Here is a 14803-nt window from a genome sequence, read left to right on the forward strand (position 1 = left end):
GAGGCCGCTGTGAATGAAACTGCTGCCACTACCGTCAGGCTCATATATTATACCCCCGGAGCATACTCTCACCTGTGGAGCATCAGGAGGGGCCCTTGAGAGAGCGTGGTGTGCGGCTGCGGAGGCGCGCGCCCTTGCCTACGGACGACGCTGATGAGACGAGTCGCGGACTGCCCGTGACTGACTTCGCCCGGGGCTCGCCTTCCTCCTGCGGAGACCGAGAGAGCTGACCGCCGACCTGACACGCACGGTGCGGCGGAAAGTCATCCTGACCTGAGAGGAGTGGAGGAACCAGGAAGACGCCGGGTGCTCAGGCTGCAACAGTGCCTACGCATTTGCCGGACGGATCGGAACGAGAGGACCCGCTGCGTGACGCTGCCTCTGGGGCTACTTGTGGCTGCGGGGAGCTCAGTCTACGAGTGGAGTTCGGGAACAGATGGAACATTCCCTTCTGGCTTGATGCTGCAGGCACAGCGCTGGACGACTGCATAACGAGTCCATCGCCTCCTGTGCGGCCGGAGCGATTACTGGAGTAAAGACATACCAGAGACCTGAACAATTCTCCACACCTATAGCTGCAGCATGTCTCCATAGGATGCTGAATGTTCTCCCCTGAGCACTAACACTGTGAGTTGACCCCCCCTCTCATTTTCTTAACTAACGAGCCACTTCTGATTTCCACTCTCTCTCCCTCACTTAAACCCGTTCCCTCCTAGTGTGTCTCCCATTACCTTGCCAGCCCTCCTCCCTACCCACTCCGTTTATCCTTTCTCAGCCCTCCCTTTACTTCTCCCCCCTATACCCCTCTGAGCAACTACATTTATAAGACTGGCTCAACTCTAAACAACAGACTAACCCCTGAGCTATTTCTCCTTGGGAGAGATCGCCCCATATCTCTCAGTGGGTCAGCTGGGGATAAATTATATGGGGACTGCCTTCTTAAATACTTGTCCGAACGCCTCTCTTCTAGGACAAATCTATTTGTATTGTTTATACTTTAAATTTACCCTTATTGGCTTGTCCCTTGATGCATACAAACCATCTTGGAAAATCAAAAGCTATACATAGAGGGTACTACTGCCATCTTGTGGTTAAATTGAATATATTCTACATTACCTCTTACATTCTTATAACTACTTCAATTTTAGCCCAATGTTTAAATAACAGATACATTACTAAGTTATAACTGATATTGTATTGAATTGTCCGGGACTCTTAGGGGATCCCGGTGTATAGTGAGTAATTTGTCTCCTATTTTGCTATATTGGGAGGTATTATTCGCTGCTAACTTGTCTCTTTGAGTGAGATGTAGAAGCTGATGTGAAACAACAAGGTCCATTCTGCACAGTGCAATACGACTATAACACATTCCCTAGGGCTTTTCCACATAACTGAACGTGTGGGCCTGCCCCACGACTTCTTTTTCATTCGAGTCCATAGTGTTATGGACAAATTTCTAGAAAAACATCAAAAACTGACAGACATGCCTGCGTCTAATGCGAAATCAACCTATAAGCGTCAAAATACCCAAAAGGGAAATGCATCCAATGTACCTAACCCTCCCTCACCGGTGTCTGGGGGGGAGGACAGTATTTCTCAGTCATACCCCCACAATATTACCTTTCCATCACCAGCTGAGAATGCTAAGGAGGTTATCAACATGCTAATGCCCCTTATAGATAAAAAAATTTGAGGATTTACATGCTAGACTGGATACTTCTTTGGCTAAGATAGAAGCAAACACAGCTAGGATAGACACTCTGGAACAGAGAACCAGTGACACAGAGGACTCGTTACATGCTCTGCAACAGGAACTTGCCACTAGATCTCAGGCTATACACGATCTGACGGAAAAGCTTGATGATTTAGAAAAAGAAGATGTAACCTACGTTTTATAGGTATCCCGGAATCGGTATCAGATTCACAACTGCAGGCTTATATCAGCACTCTTGTCCCGGTGGCACTGGGGTTTCCAGATACGGACCCTCCGATACCGGTAGAGAGAGCACACAGACTGGGTGCACATCGCAGAGATAGGGGTACACAACCCAGACCGGCTATTGCTAAATTCCTCGACTATAGAGACAAAGAACGACTGCTGCAGGCATATCGTGCGACCTCTGAACTTAGGGTGGAGGGCAAAAGAATCTTGATGTTCCAAGACTTTTCAGTCCTAGTCTCTCAAAAACGCAAGGCCTTCTCGGAGGTATGTAAGTTCCTAGTGAACAAAAAGATTAAGTTCGCTTTACTATACCCGGCCAAGCTAAGGGTTATTGAAAATGGGCGTGCACAATTGTTCACTGACCCCCAACAAGCGAAATCACACTTCTTCAGAGGCGGCCCGCCTTCTCCGGCTCGTTCTGATGCTGACAATTGATTGCACAGGATTTCTATAATATATGGGAATGCTACACTAGAAGGAGGTCTGGGGACGTTGGGACTAACTTTCCGGGGTGACATATTATTGTAACTACACCTAGGTATGACCAACCAATACCTCTAAAGGGGCCCCGGGGGGGCTTCCTAGTGGATCCTCAGACCCCTATTTTTTGATTCTTACAACACACTTAAATCTTAATATATGACCTTGAATGTTTATGCTTAATAACTCGGTTTTTTAATTTTTTTTATTTTTCATTATCTCTCTAATATGATGCTATATCATTACGTCCTACACAAGTTGACACAGTTTTTCTCACTTATAGTAAAGTTATTAACAGATCGGAGCATCCCCTCCAATGGAGTTGGGGATCCTCAGTGGTTTAACCTGGGCCTGTTAGTTGACCCAGTTTCAAATGTTTATGAAAAAAAAGTTAATGCATTGCTTCACTTTCATTGCAGAATTGTACTGACCTGCCTTTTTTCTGTACCAATGACCTGGAGATATGAGGTGGGGGGGGGAGGCCGGGGCCCGCGCCCCCTGACACTTCGGTGCGACACGAAGTCCCCCTTGGGAGTGGAGGGTTTTTTTTCTTTTTCTCTTCCCGCAACTACGGGAGGGTGGTTGGATGGTAGCGATTTTTCTACCCCCTTGGATAACTATGGCAGATAACACACTTGACATCCCTGGCACTGGGGATAACTCTCACTGCTCCATATTATCCTGGAATGTGGGGGGATTGAATACCCCAATTAAAAGAAAAAAGATCCTTACTCACCTACGTAGGAAACGCCCCTCTATAACCTTCTTACAGGAGACACACTGGAGATTGGGGGATGGTTGTACGCTACGGGCCCCGTGGATAGCGGAGTGTGTACAGGCCTCTTACTCTACTAAATCCAGGGGGGTAGCGATTTTATTTCACAAACATCTAAGATATGAAATCCTACACTCCGTGGGGGATCCTGAGGGTCGCTACTTAATAATAGACACACTGATCGAGGGCAACAAATTTACACTAGTAAACCTATACGCACCCAACGTTGCAACTGGAGAGTTTCTACGACATCTTACTCAGGTCTTGGCTAGCAGGGATAACTTTACCCTAGTGGTGGGTGGGGATTTTAATGCAGTAGATGATCCTGTAGTGGATAAGTCGTCTCCCATCTCGAGACCATCCTCCCCATGCTGGCAATACATACGGGAGATGAGGGAGGCTCTACATTTGAGTGATCCGTGGCGTCTGTTGCACCAGACAGACAGATCATATAGCCATTTATCCAGAGTACATGGTTCACGGTCAAGGATAGATTATATCCTCCTGGCAGACCATTTTTTAAACCAAGTCAAAGACACAGCTTTAGAGGACATAGTCATCTCAGATCATGCGCCGGTGAGGTTGGAAATATATGCTGGTTCACGAGCAGATGTGGACTGCCTTTGGTGTTTCCCGGACTATTTGTGCACCTCGGAGGAATTCAGGAAATTTCTCTTGCACTCTTGGAATAATTTCGTGGATGACAATATAGAGCACTGGGACAACTCAGTGCTGTTCTGGGAAACGTCGAAGGCGGTACTACGAGGTCACATAATCGGATACGTGGCTAAAAAACGGAAAGAAAGTACTAAACAATACCATGCATTGTACGCAGCTATGTCACAAAGCTTTAACGCCTACAAAACTAACCCCTCTGAGACACTCTTAGAGACATATATACGGGATAGAAAATTATTAGATGCCTTCTTAACAGCCCAGGCACAACAGCGTCTAGACTTTACCAAGTTCCACTATTATAAATGGGGAAATAAAACTGGGAAGTTGCTGGCCACTATGTCAAAAGCTAGGAGGAAACGTTCCTTCATTGCGGCTTTAAAAGATGACACTAGGAATGTAACACACACTAAAACTTCTGATATCTTGGCACACCTCAGTGAATTTTACACAGAATTATATAATCCTATCGCCCCACGGGAAGAACTGCAAAGGACTTTGTTGGCACAGGCAAATTTACCGACACTTAGCACAGAGCAGAAAGAAACATTAGAGGGAGACATCCGGGAAGACGAAATTAAAGCAGTTATAAAGACACTACAACCAAATAAATCACCGGGACCCGATGGGTTTACTGGGTCTTATTATAAACTAATGCAACAAGAACTCATACCGACACTATTGGAACTCTATAATAAGATCTATAGGGAACATCCAGTATATCCGACATTCTCTCAAGCATACACCACCCTTATTCTTAAACCAGACAAAGATTCTATGTTAGCGGATTCCTATAGACCCATCTCCCTTTTAAATTCCGACTTCAAAATTTTCACAAAAATATTGGCAAACAGATTGCAAATAATCCTCCCAGATTTACTGACGGAGCACCAATACGGATTTGTACGTGGCCGCCAGTCAGTTAAGGCAATTCGGACGGCCATTGCGGCGACGGTGGCGTCCAGAAATGCCCCTGATTCAGACTACATGCTTTTAAGCCTAGACACACATAAGGCCTTTGACACTGTGTCATGGCAACACCTGTTCACAGTATTGCATCACAGAGGATTTACAGAGAATTTTGTAAACATTATTAGATATCTCTATACCGCTCCAACGACCTCTTTACTGGTCAATGGCAAACGGGGCCCACGGATTTCGATGCAGAGGGGTACAAGACGGGGTGCCCCCTGTCGCCCCTTTTATTTAACTTATCTATAGACCCCCTATTCCGAATACTGCAGAATACAATGACCTATAAAGGTATTCCAATTGGGGATAAAGAAATTAAACTGTCGGCATTCGCGGATGATGTGTTGGTTTATGTTGGGAACCCTAAAGATTCTTTGCAGAATATATTAGCTTTATTAGACAACTTTGGACAAATATCGGGCTTTCAGGTTAATCTTTCAAAATCAATAGGACTATACTTGAAACATGGGATAAAGTGCCCGAGATGGGGGAAACGAATCCCTATAAAATGGGCTAACACATCCATAACATATTTAGGCATTAACCTTCCGAAATATCCCTCGGAACTGTATAGGCTGAATGTTAAGACGACAATAACTCTCATTACAAAGGAGCTTGAAAGTTGGAATCATTTAATGCTCTCATATCTAGGGAGAGCAGCATTGATAAAAATGTGCACATTCCCACGATTACTATACGTTTTACAGTCCCTCCCAATATTGCTTAGTAGATCAGACCTATCCCATATAACTAAATTGTTCCGACAGTTTATTTGGAAGGGCAAAAGAGCTCGTATTGCCATGCTTAAGTTACAGCAACCAAAATCTAACGGTGGAATTAACTTCCCCAACATTTTATTGTATAACCAAGCATCTTTATTGAGGTTTTTGAGAGATTGGTTAAATGACACAGACACATATGCAAACACACAACTTGAGACACAGTTCCTAAAATCTAAAAACTTAACAAACTTTCTCCACTGCCTGGAGGGGGATTGTGATCGGGACCTACAAGATAATCCTCTTCTATGGTCGGTATATCGCCTCTGGCACTCCTTGAGAAGGTCCAGAAATTTAGGGAGACACAATTCTCTGTTTCTACGGTGTCTGGGTAATCCTGATTTCCAGCATGGGGAGGCGGGGTTCCCCTTTAAGACGTTCCATGATGAGGGTCTGCAAGACATAGGAAAATTAGTTAGCATAGACACAGGGAAACATCTCACGTCAACCCAAGCACAGGAAAAATTCCCATTCCTACGGGATTATCCGCTGGCCTTTCTCCAGTTGCAACATTACACCTGCTCGGTTCTTAGGACATTGTCAAAAGAGGACTTAAATAACACACTAGACGCCCTATTGCGCACACCTCCAGCTACAAAGAGAGCCCTCTCAATACACTATAAACATTTAAGCACTCAGATAGATTATTCTCACTCGAATTCGGGAATGAACAAGTGGATATCAGACTTTCCTAATCTGACATGTGACATACTACTAAAAAACTTACTACACTCCTGCAAACTCCTGTCCTCAGCACAATACCAAGAAATGTTTTATAATATAACACACAGAGCTTATTTCTGCCCTTATAGGCAATATAGGGCGGGAATGACGGATTCGGACAAATGCTTGAAATGTGGCGCCCCAAAAGCAGACCTATTACATTGTTTCTGGTCATGCCCGCTTCTTCGTCGCTTTTGGCTCCTAATACGCCAATACGCTATGGAACACCTGGTAAACTTTATCCCTTTTACAGCAGAATGGGCATTGTTTGGAATACTTCCGGCTGGACAGAGAGTGACGAAGGGGGGTAGACGATTATTATTGGCAATTAGTGCAGCAGCACGTAAAGCAATCCTACAATCCTGGATAGACAAGAATCCTCCTACTCTGTCATTATTTAAGGGGAAGTTGCATCATATATTTCAGATGCACTGGATAGAAACATCTTTGCAAAAGGACAAATTAGTAGAACAATTTTTTGAATCCTGGGAAAGCTATGTGGCCACTCTTCCGATAGATTTCCGAACTAGAATTCAGTCCTCACTAAAACACACTGAATGGTACGAAACAAGAATGGCGGTCGGTGATCCCCCAGTGTTGATGATGGATTAGGGGTTGGGGGTGTCGCGGGGCCTCGGCCTCCTCGTGTCTCCACTATACTTAGAATGGCAGGTCTATAGTGCAAACTATTAAACAGTATTTCTTTCACATGCTATTCTTGAAATTATACAATGTATACAAGAAAATTGGATGATGAACATTTAGTGTTTTTATACCATGTTATAACGCTATTCATATGTACTTGTTCAATGTCAATGCAACTGATTTTGTAACAATGAAGCAATGTTTAAATAAAAATGTTATACTTTAAAAAAAATATATATATAAAACATGATTGACAGTACAGTGTTTGTACACAAATGTCACAGATTAGTAATCTCATGCACATAACCCTATGTAAAAGAGATGTTCACAAATTTCCCCCTCACCTTAAAAATGTGTGAGCTCTACAACTGCTTATACAATTGGATGGTGAATAAGAGTTGATACACCCTATGCGTTTCGTCCAACCCAGACTTCTTCAGGGGTAGGAGCCGCTTGTGAGCTGCTGGCATGCCCCCAGGGGCGGATTATAGTCTGGGGGCCCAGGGCACTTGAGTCATCTCATTACTGTGCCTGCTGTGGGTTTGGGGCGTGGACTAATCGCACGCCCCCTACACACCCGCACAGGCAGAAGAAAGCAGGGAGGCTTCTGCTTCCCTGCAACACCACAGACCTGCCAACACGCAGCAGCGTGTGCTGACTCTAGGACAATGCTGCTGCTGTTACTGGCAGGACGGGGGAGCTTCAGAGCTGGGACAGAGCTACTCCAGCCGGGGGGCCTCCTAATACGGCTCTGCTGCCGGAACCCCCTCTTAATCCGTACCCCCTGATGCCCCCTCTCCCTCTGTCTCCACTAAATAGACGCTGTGCGCATGCGCACAGCGTCTATTCACCGCTGCTCTGCTAAGCAGAACAGCGAGTACAGGAGCTTCCCAACTGCCCCCCCTTCCCCACCGTGGGACACTGCGGCCCGCGGGTGGGACAGCGGGACAGACCCCCAAAAATTGGACTGTCCCACGAAAATCGGGACAGTTGGGAGGTATGGGGGTGAGTGAGGGGGTATGCCATACAGACAGACAGGCACCGGCTCACTCAGCAGGGGCTCTCTGGCACGGACGAGCGTCACTTTCTGGCACACTCCACGCTTCTTGGCTGCAGTTTTGTGGGGCACCTGCCGCTGTGCCAGTTCCGTACTGCCTCTGTTATCTCCAGCCCCGGCAACCCCACCTCTAGCTGCAGCACTGCCACCCACAGTGAGGTGCGCCCAGCTCCTTCACACACTTTAGCCGGCCGGCAGCGCAGCAGGAGTCCGCGCTGCTTGCAGGCTCCGACCCCCTCCTCCCTCCAGCCACAGCGTCTCCTGGGGGCTAACCAGTCACTCCCAGTCTCCCCTTAGCACAGTGCCCGGCAGCCGCGCGATGTCCGCGGTGTGTGACTGAGGAGTGGGAGAGGGACGCTGATGGGCAGAGGAAGCAGGACTCCAGCATGAGAGAGTCAGCCATGCCAAGTCTCCACTAGCAGCAGATCCCAACAGGTTGGAGTGGAACAGCAGCAGCCAGCAGCAGTGACTCCGGTAAGACACATCTGTCTATCACCACTGTTCTGTCCCTAATACCAATCTCTCCCGTGCCCTGTGTTCTGTCATGTCCCTGTCACCCCTGGCCTTGCCCTGTCACCCTTATCCTGGCCCTTTCACCCTTATCCTGGCCCTTTCACCCTTATCCTGGCCCTGTTACCCCTATCCTGGCCCTGTCACCCCTGGCCTTGCCCTGTCACCCTTATCCTGGCCCTGTCACCCCTGTCCTGGTCCTGCCGCCCCTAGCCTAGCCCTGTCACCCCTATCCTGTCCCTGTCATTTCTGTCCTGGCCCCGTCGCCCCTGTCCTGGCCCCATCACCCCTGTTCTTACCCCGTCACCCCTGTCCTGGACCCATCACCCCAGTCCTGGCCCCGTCACCCCTGTCCTGACCCCATCACCCCGGTTCTGACCCTGTCACCCCTGTCCTGACCCTGTCACTGCATACCCCCCAACTACCATTTTGGCAGGTATAGTACCCGCAGCGCCTCCAGAACCCTCCCCAATGCACCACACCTCCGCACCTTCCCCACCACCACATGTGGCACTCCACCCCTCCCCCACACGCTGTGCCTCCAGACCCCCTACACCACCGGCGGCTCCCACTCCGCCGCCCCTCCACCACCCACAGCACCTCCAGACCCCCTCCACCATCCACCCCTCATATATGTTTTCCCCCACACCTGCCCCCCTCCCCCCACAGACACCCTCCTCCATTCACAGTCCCCCCCTCACCCACCCCTCCCCCATCCACGGCACCCCTGCACCTGCCCCTCCACCACCTGCAGCGCCTCGGACCCCCTTCACCATCCGCCGCACCACCTGCACCTGCCCCTCCCCCACCCACGGCGCCTCCGTACCCCCTACCCCACCCCTGGCACCTCCACCCCTTCCCATCCCACAGCACCTCTGGAACCCTTCACCCATCCACAACATCCCTGCACCTGCCCCTCCCCCACCCATGGCACCCCTGCCCCTCCCCCACCTGCAGTGCCTCCGGACCCCTCCCCCATCTGCAGCCCCCACTCCTCTTCCCCTCCCCCACCCTTAGCACCTCCCGACCCTTCCCCATCCGCCCCCCCCCCCGCTTCCGCCCCACCTCCACCCGCAGCATCTACAGACACCCTCCCCCATCCACAGTCCCCCCCGCACCCACTACATTCTGTACGTCGTGCCCTGCAGGTGCTGTTCACGCCGTCGCAAGGGGCTGCGCCTCCTTCATCATCGCACGCCCTTTCATTGTGCAATATTTAACCACTACAAAGGAATGCCGGTAAAACTCCATATAATACAAATATTGAACCCCAGAAAGGCATGCAGGGGTTAACGGGGCGCAGCCCCTTGCGACGGTGTGAAGAGCGCCCGTAGGGCGCAATGAAGCACCTAGTATATATATATATATATATTTTATTTTTATTTTTAAAGGGGGAAATTTATTAATCCTCTGATAATTCTTCAATTGGCCCATAATGGTTGTTCTGATATATACGATATATAAATGGATTAGGTAATAGCAAGTGAGGCAGCTTCATTCGCTTAAATCCAATCGTATCACACTAGAAACTCTTGCAAGGTAACCAGACGTATGTGTGCAGCCCTCAGATTATCCTCCACTCAGAGGACGTCAGTATGATGAGTGATTGCTGATCTTGTGGTGAATACTGGGGAGATTTATCAAAGCTGAGAGATAAAGTACCAAACAATCATTGTACAGGTTGGGTGTGAAAAATGACAGTTAGGAGCTGATTAGTTGGTACTTTATCTCTCTCCAAGGTTCAATAAATATTCCCCCATATAAGAACATTAGCTAATTCCTATCCTTACACGTCAGATGACCGCTGGTGGCAAATCATCCTGTATCTGGATAGGAATTACCTTACTTGCACCTATCCCCTCTCTGTATGTTATTAGTAACATCCCAGCCATCATGCAGCCAGCCATTGTGACACAAGCACCATGCACCCAGCCATTGTGACACATAGACAGGCGCCATTGTGACACGTGCGCTGTGGCTTACATGCCCAGCACCTGACAGTTACCAAGCACTCAGTTCTAGGCAACGGAGGAAGATGGAGGCCTGCGATAGACTGGGAGTGCAGGATTGCACTGATGAGAGTACTGATGATTTCAGTGATTTCACAGAGAATTTATCTATTGTGGATGAAGCTTGGGAGACCATCGACCCCAACCCCGACATCCAAGAGCTCTTCACGGAGTACAATGACGCTTTCTTCCAAGGGAAGTTGGCTGACGTACCCGTTGAGTGGAGCAATAGGCTGAAGACGTGAGTATGGCGACTGTCAGATCAATTTATTATGATATTCCTGCTAAGATATACACTATTTATTAGCACCTGACACTGTGATGGCATTTATAGTATAATAAGCTTACTGTCACAGTCCAGATAACTATTTATTTAGATGGTCTTCAGAACGTTAGTTACATCTAAGCAATGACAGCACTTAATCAACATTTGGATGTATTATTAAAAACCAAAACTCATTGGCGTATCTATAGTGGGTGCAGGATGGGGCAATTATTCTTTGGGCCACAGTCAGTGACACCTATTTAGGGTGTGTATAACGGACATGTTCCCACTAATGGAAGCGCCTTCCCTTAATTGGGGCGTCTCACCTCCTTGTATGGAACTGCATCAGACCAGGGATGTTCCTCATGTGTGATCTGTGTTTTCTCACCAGGATGGCCGGTGTCTGCAAGAAACAGAAGCAGTTCGGGGGCCCGTGCCGCATCAGGTTGAGCAGACCCATCCTGGAGCAGATGCCCAGGAGGACAACAGTAGAGGTACTATAGGCTGTGTCTGTGCGCCAACCTGTGGCTAGAAGAACGTGTGATGAGGTGATGGCGTGTGCGCCTGAGTGCAGTTATTGCAGCAATATATGTAGCAGTGTGAAACAGGGTTATTCCTGCACCCTGCGTGCACCGAGGGACGTGAGGAAATGTCTCCGGGGGGGACAATATCCAGGGGTCCCAACATTTGGAATCAGTGTGACTAATAACAGTGAGATTGAGGAAGTAGCGGAATGATATAATGGGAGCTGAAGGTACTTTTCCAGCAATTATGTAGCAGTACATGGTGCAGGGTTTGTCTCTGTTGATCTGGTGCAGCTCACACCTGGAGACATAAACCTCAGTCAGTGTAACACAGTAACTGTGTGTGATGTGTGTGTCAATGTTACTATAACCGGCTCATTGCTGTGTGTGTTACAGTGTCTGCTGCATGAGATGATCCATGCGTACCTGTATGTGTCAGAGATACAGGACACCTCTGCGCACGGCGAGGAATTTGTGAAGGAGATGGAGCGGATCAACTACCTGACCGGCGCTAATGTTACTGTAAGTATATAGTCAGCCATTAACGGGCCATTTATGTGGGAGGAGAGGAGGGAACGCTAGCTTCTGGGATTATACATTATTATATTTCTACTATCTGATTAGATCTACCTCGACTTCTATGAGGAAGAGGATGCGCTGAAGACCCACTGGTGGCAGTGTGACCGCTGTCTTCTATACCGCAAGAAGATGGTGAACCGCGCCCCATCTATGACTTCTAAATGGTGGGCGCTACATGAACAGGTGTGCGGTGGAGAAATCCACAAAGTGATGGAGCCGCCCCGCCAAGGTAAAGAAAATAGCGCTTCTTCATATGCTCCGCCCACCCGCAATATCCTGATACACTGCCGGGGGAGGGAATCCAAATAATGCACACAGGCCCCAATCAGCACAGGAAGCGCCCTGTACACATCACACCACTGACGTTGGGTGAGGGAGTGGGGACAGGCGGCATACACCCATTTGTCATTACATCACATTATAACGTTACACATAGACAGTGCTTGGTGTGAGCAACCCTAACAATCAGACACCAGTGGCCTGACTGCATGATTATATATAATATATCACCGTATGTACTGAGCAGTGATAAAACACAGAACATCCCTGCATAGGAGGATCACCTCGCACAGTACACTTGCTGCGTTTCTAACTGATACTTGTATATTATAGGAACTAAAAGACCGCGGACCGATGCTGGTGCACCTGGCGATACGGCTGCTCGCACACCCGTGAAGAAAGCGCGGAAGGCACACGCCAAGTAGAACACTGGTGGCCGTTTCCATCTCGGTGTCATGCTAGGGGAGGAGGGGAGGGACTTGCAGAAAATTGGGGTCCCTTGACGTGGGCTGCAAGCTTAAATGTTTTGATCAAAATATAACAGAGCCCCCTCTATTTTATTCACTACATACAGAAAGATTTGCAGTATATTAGTGTCAGTGCCGATAGCAGAAGTCTGTTATGTAGCCATATAGGGCATTAATACTGGCACATAGCTGGTGCCATGTACAATATGGGTAACACCGATGTTTTGCCTAGTGCTATCATGGCAGCTGTCAGTGACGGCTATAATAGGCCGAGTTGGATGTAGCTCACAGGCCAGCCCTGTATAGATGTTCCCCTCTGTATATGGGAGGTGAGTACACGTAACTGCAATGTAATGGGGTGCTGAGCATACATGCTAGGGTAGTGACTTACTGAAAATTGGGGTCCTTTGACGTGGGCTGCAAGCTTAAATATTTTGATCAAAACATGACAAAATCCCCTCTTATTTTATTTGCTGCATACACACAGATATGCAGTACATTAGTGTTAGTGCTGATAGCAAAAGTCTTTCAGATTCCGTTCCCGCCTCACCCCGGAAGAACATGAGAGCAGCTTCCGAGAGAAATGATGCCTGTATTGTGCCAGTCCTGGTCATATGCCTGGGTCCTGTCCCATAAAGTCAGGACACGCCTCCTCCTAACTGCACATGGGTTGGTAAGGAATTTGGGCGCTTCGCAGGAGGCGGCTTCCCCATTAGCACCTAGGATCTATCCCTGTGATCCTTATAAACTAGACTGTGTAAGAAGGGGATGCGGTCATGTGACCACTGCTCGGGATCCCAGCGGTCACCATGCCGACGCCAGGATCCCCAAAGTGATGGTGGAGAATTGTCACAGAAAAAATTAAATAAAGAACAATGTGATTATAAAACGTCCCGTTGTGTTTCTCTATGACAGTGGTTCTCAAACTCGGTCCTCAGGACCCCACACAGTGCATGTTTTGTAGGTAACCCAGCAAGTGCACAGATGTATTCATTATTCACTGACACATTTTAAAAGGTGCACAGGTGGAGCAAATTATTTCACTTGCGATTCTGTGAAGAGACCTGCAAAACATGCACTGTGTGGGGTCCTGAGGACCGAGTTTGAGAACCTGTGCTCTATGATATATGTGATTATTACATCGCTGGTACTGGCTGTGTCACATGGTTATTTTCTATCCACCTGACCAGTCAGAGAAGACCACACATTTCATGGCGTAATGTGTTATAAATCGGGGTGTCAGGATGTCCCCCAGATCTCATAGTAATATCAGTACTCAAGTACCCGCGTTTCTTTGAAAATGTTACTCAGCTCATGTAAAAGTAGGTAGTATTAATACTATCAGTGTCAAAGTACCACTAGATTTTTCTTATAGAATTATACATAATAAAGGTAGCAGTATAGTCTCCAATTTACTATATCTCACATGAAAATCAGCCAGTAGTATTTCTGGTTCCTTTTATGGCCCCAAAATATCAGTATGGATGAAATACTTCTATGCGCAGTGTTAGGGAATGCGCCTCCTGTCTGTAATCAGCCTCAGGAATAATTTGGGGAAATGTGAATCATCCAGAGAGAGGATTATGGTGCGAGGCTGCGGCCAGACCCTGATCTAGTGCTGTGAGTATAGTAACCCTACATAGTACATATGGGTATTCCCAGTCACAGTATATGGCGCTGGTCACATATAACATGCAGAGCGGTGTAGGGAGCAGTATTATTAGGTATCTGGGATTAGCCCAGAGAGTATTATGGAGCATTCGTTATAGATCTGGGTGACAGTATGTTTATGCTGTACATAGATCCTAGTGATACAGAAGAGGGTTCCCTCGTTATATACATAGGTGTGCGCAGGGGGGGTGCCTGGTGCGCACAGGCACCCCCTAATGTCTGGCACCCCGATCTCACATGCCTGATGCAGCGATCGCCGAGCAAGCTGAATACTGTCCCCTCTGCGCTGCACCCTGCAGGACTGCATTACTGCCGGATGCCTGGGTTAATCAAGGGTGCCACTGCCACCGGCTTTCAAACTCCCAGCTCCACCTCCATGTACAAAAACAGCGTGATGTGACGTAATGCTGCTCGCACGCCCACCCGTCACACCCGATACATGCCCACCTCT

At 48.0% G+C, this 14803-nt stretch overlaps 1 protein-coding gene and 1 long non-coding RNA gene across 2 annotated transcripts in view; one reads left to right on the plus strand and one right to left on the minus strand.

The window, feature by feature from the left end:
• Positions 1-5696: 5696 nt before the first annotated feature.
• The window catches only part of LOC134947449 (uncharacterized), a 53561-nt gene continuing 44454 nt past the window's right edge, over positions 5697-14803 (minus strand). The window contains exon 6 of the long non-coding RNA XR_010182557.1: positions 5697-6016. This is a non-coding gene — a long non-coding RNA (uncharacterized LOC134947449). The remainder of the gene's footprint in view (positions 6017-14803) is intronic.
• LOC134948000 (DNA-dependent metalloprotease SPRTN-like) lies at positions 10594-12639 on the plus strand. Its single transcript, XM_063935777.1, has 5 exons — positions 10594-10808; positions 11224-11326; positions 11753-11878; positions 11981-12164; positions 12548-12639. Exons 1-5 carry the CDS (start codon positions 10594-10596, stop codon positions 12637-12639), a joined length of 720 nt encoding a protein of 239 aa, XP_063791847.1.

This window comes from Pseudophryne corroboree, chromosome 8, assembly GCF_028390025.1.
Source record: "Pseudophryne corroboree isolate aPseCor3 chromosome 8, aPseCor3.hap2, whole genome shotgun sequence".
Classification (NCBI taxonomy): Eukaryota; Metazoa; Chordata; class Amphibia; order Anura; family Myobatrachidae; genus Pseudophryne; species Pseudophryne corroboree.

Excerpts from the sequence above, each read along its gene's own strand:
- LOC134948000 (XM_063935777.1), top strand. The coding sequence starts at position 10,594 with ATGGAGGCCTGCGATAGACTGGGAGTGCAGGATTGCACTGATGAGAGT. Across the intron at positions 11,327-11,752 it reads CCAGGAGGACAACAGTAGAG|TGTCTGCTGCATGAGATGAT; the intron begins GTACTATAGGCT and ends TGTGTGTTACAG. Across the intron at positions 11,879-11,980 it reads TGACCGGCGCTAATGTTACT|ATCTACCTCGACTTCTATGA; the intron begins GTAAGTATATAG and ends CTATCTGATTAG.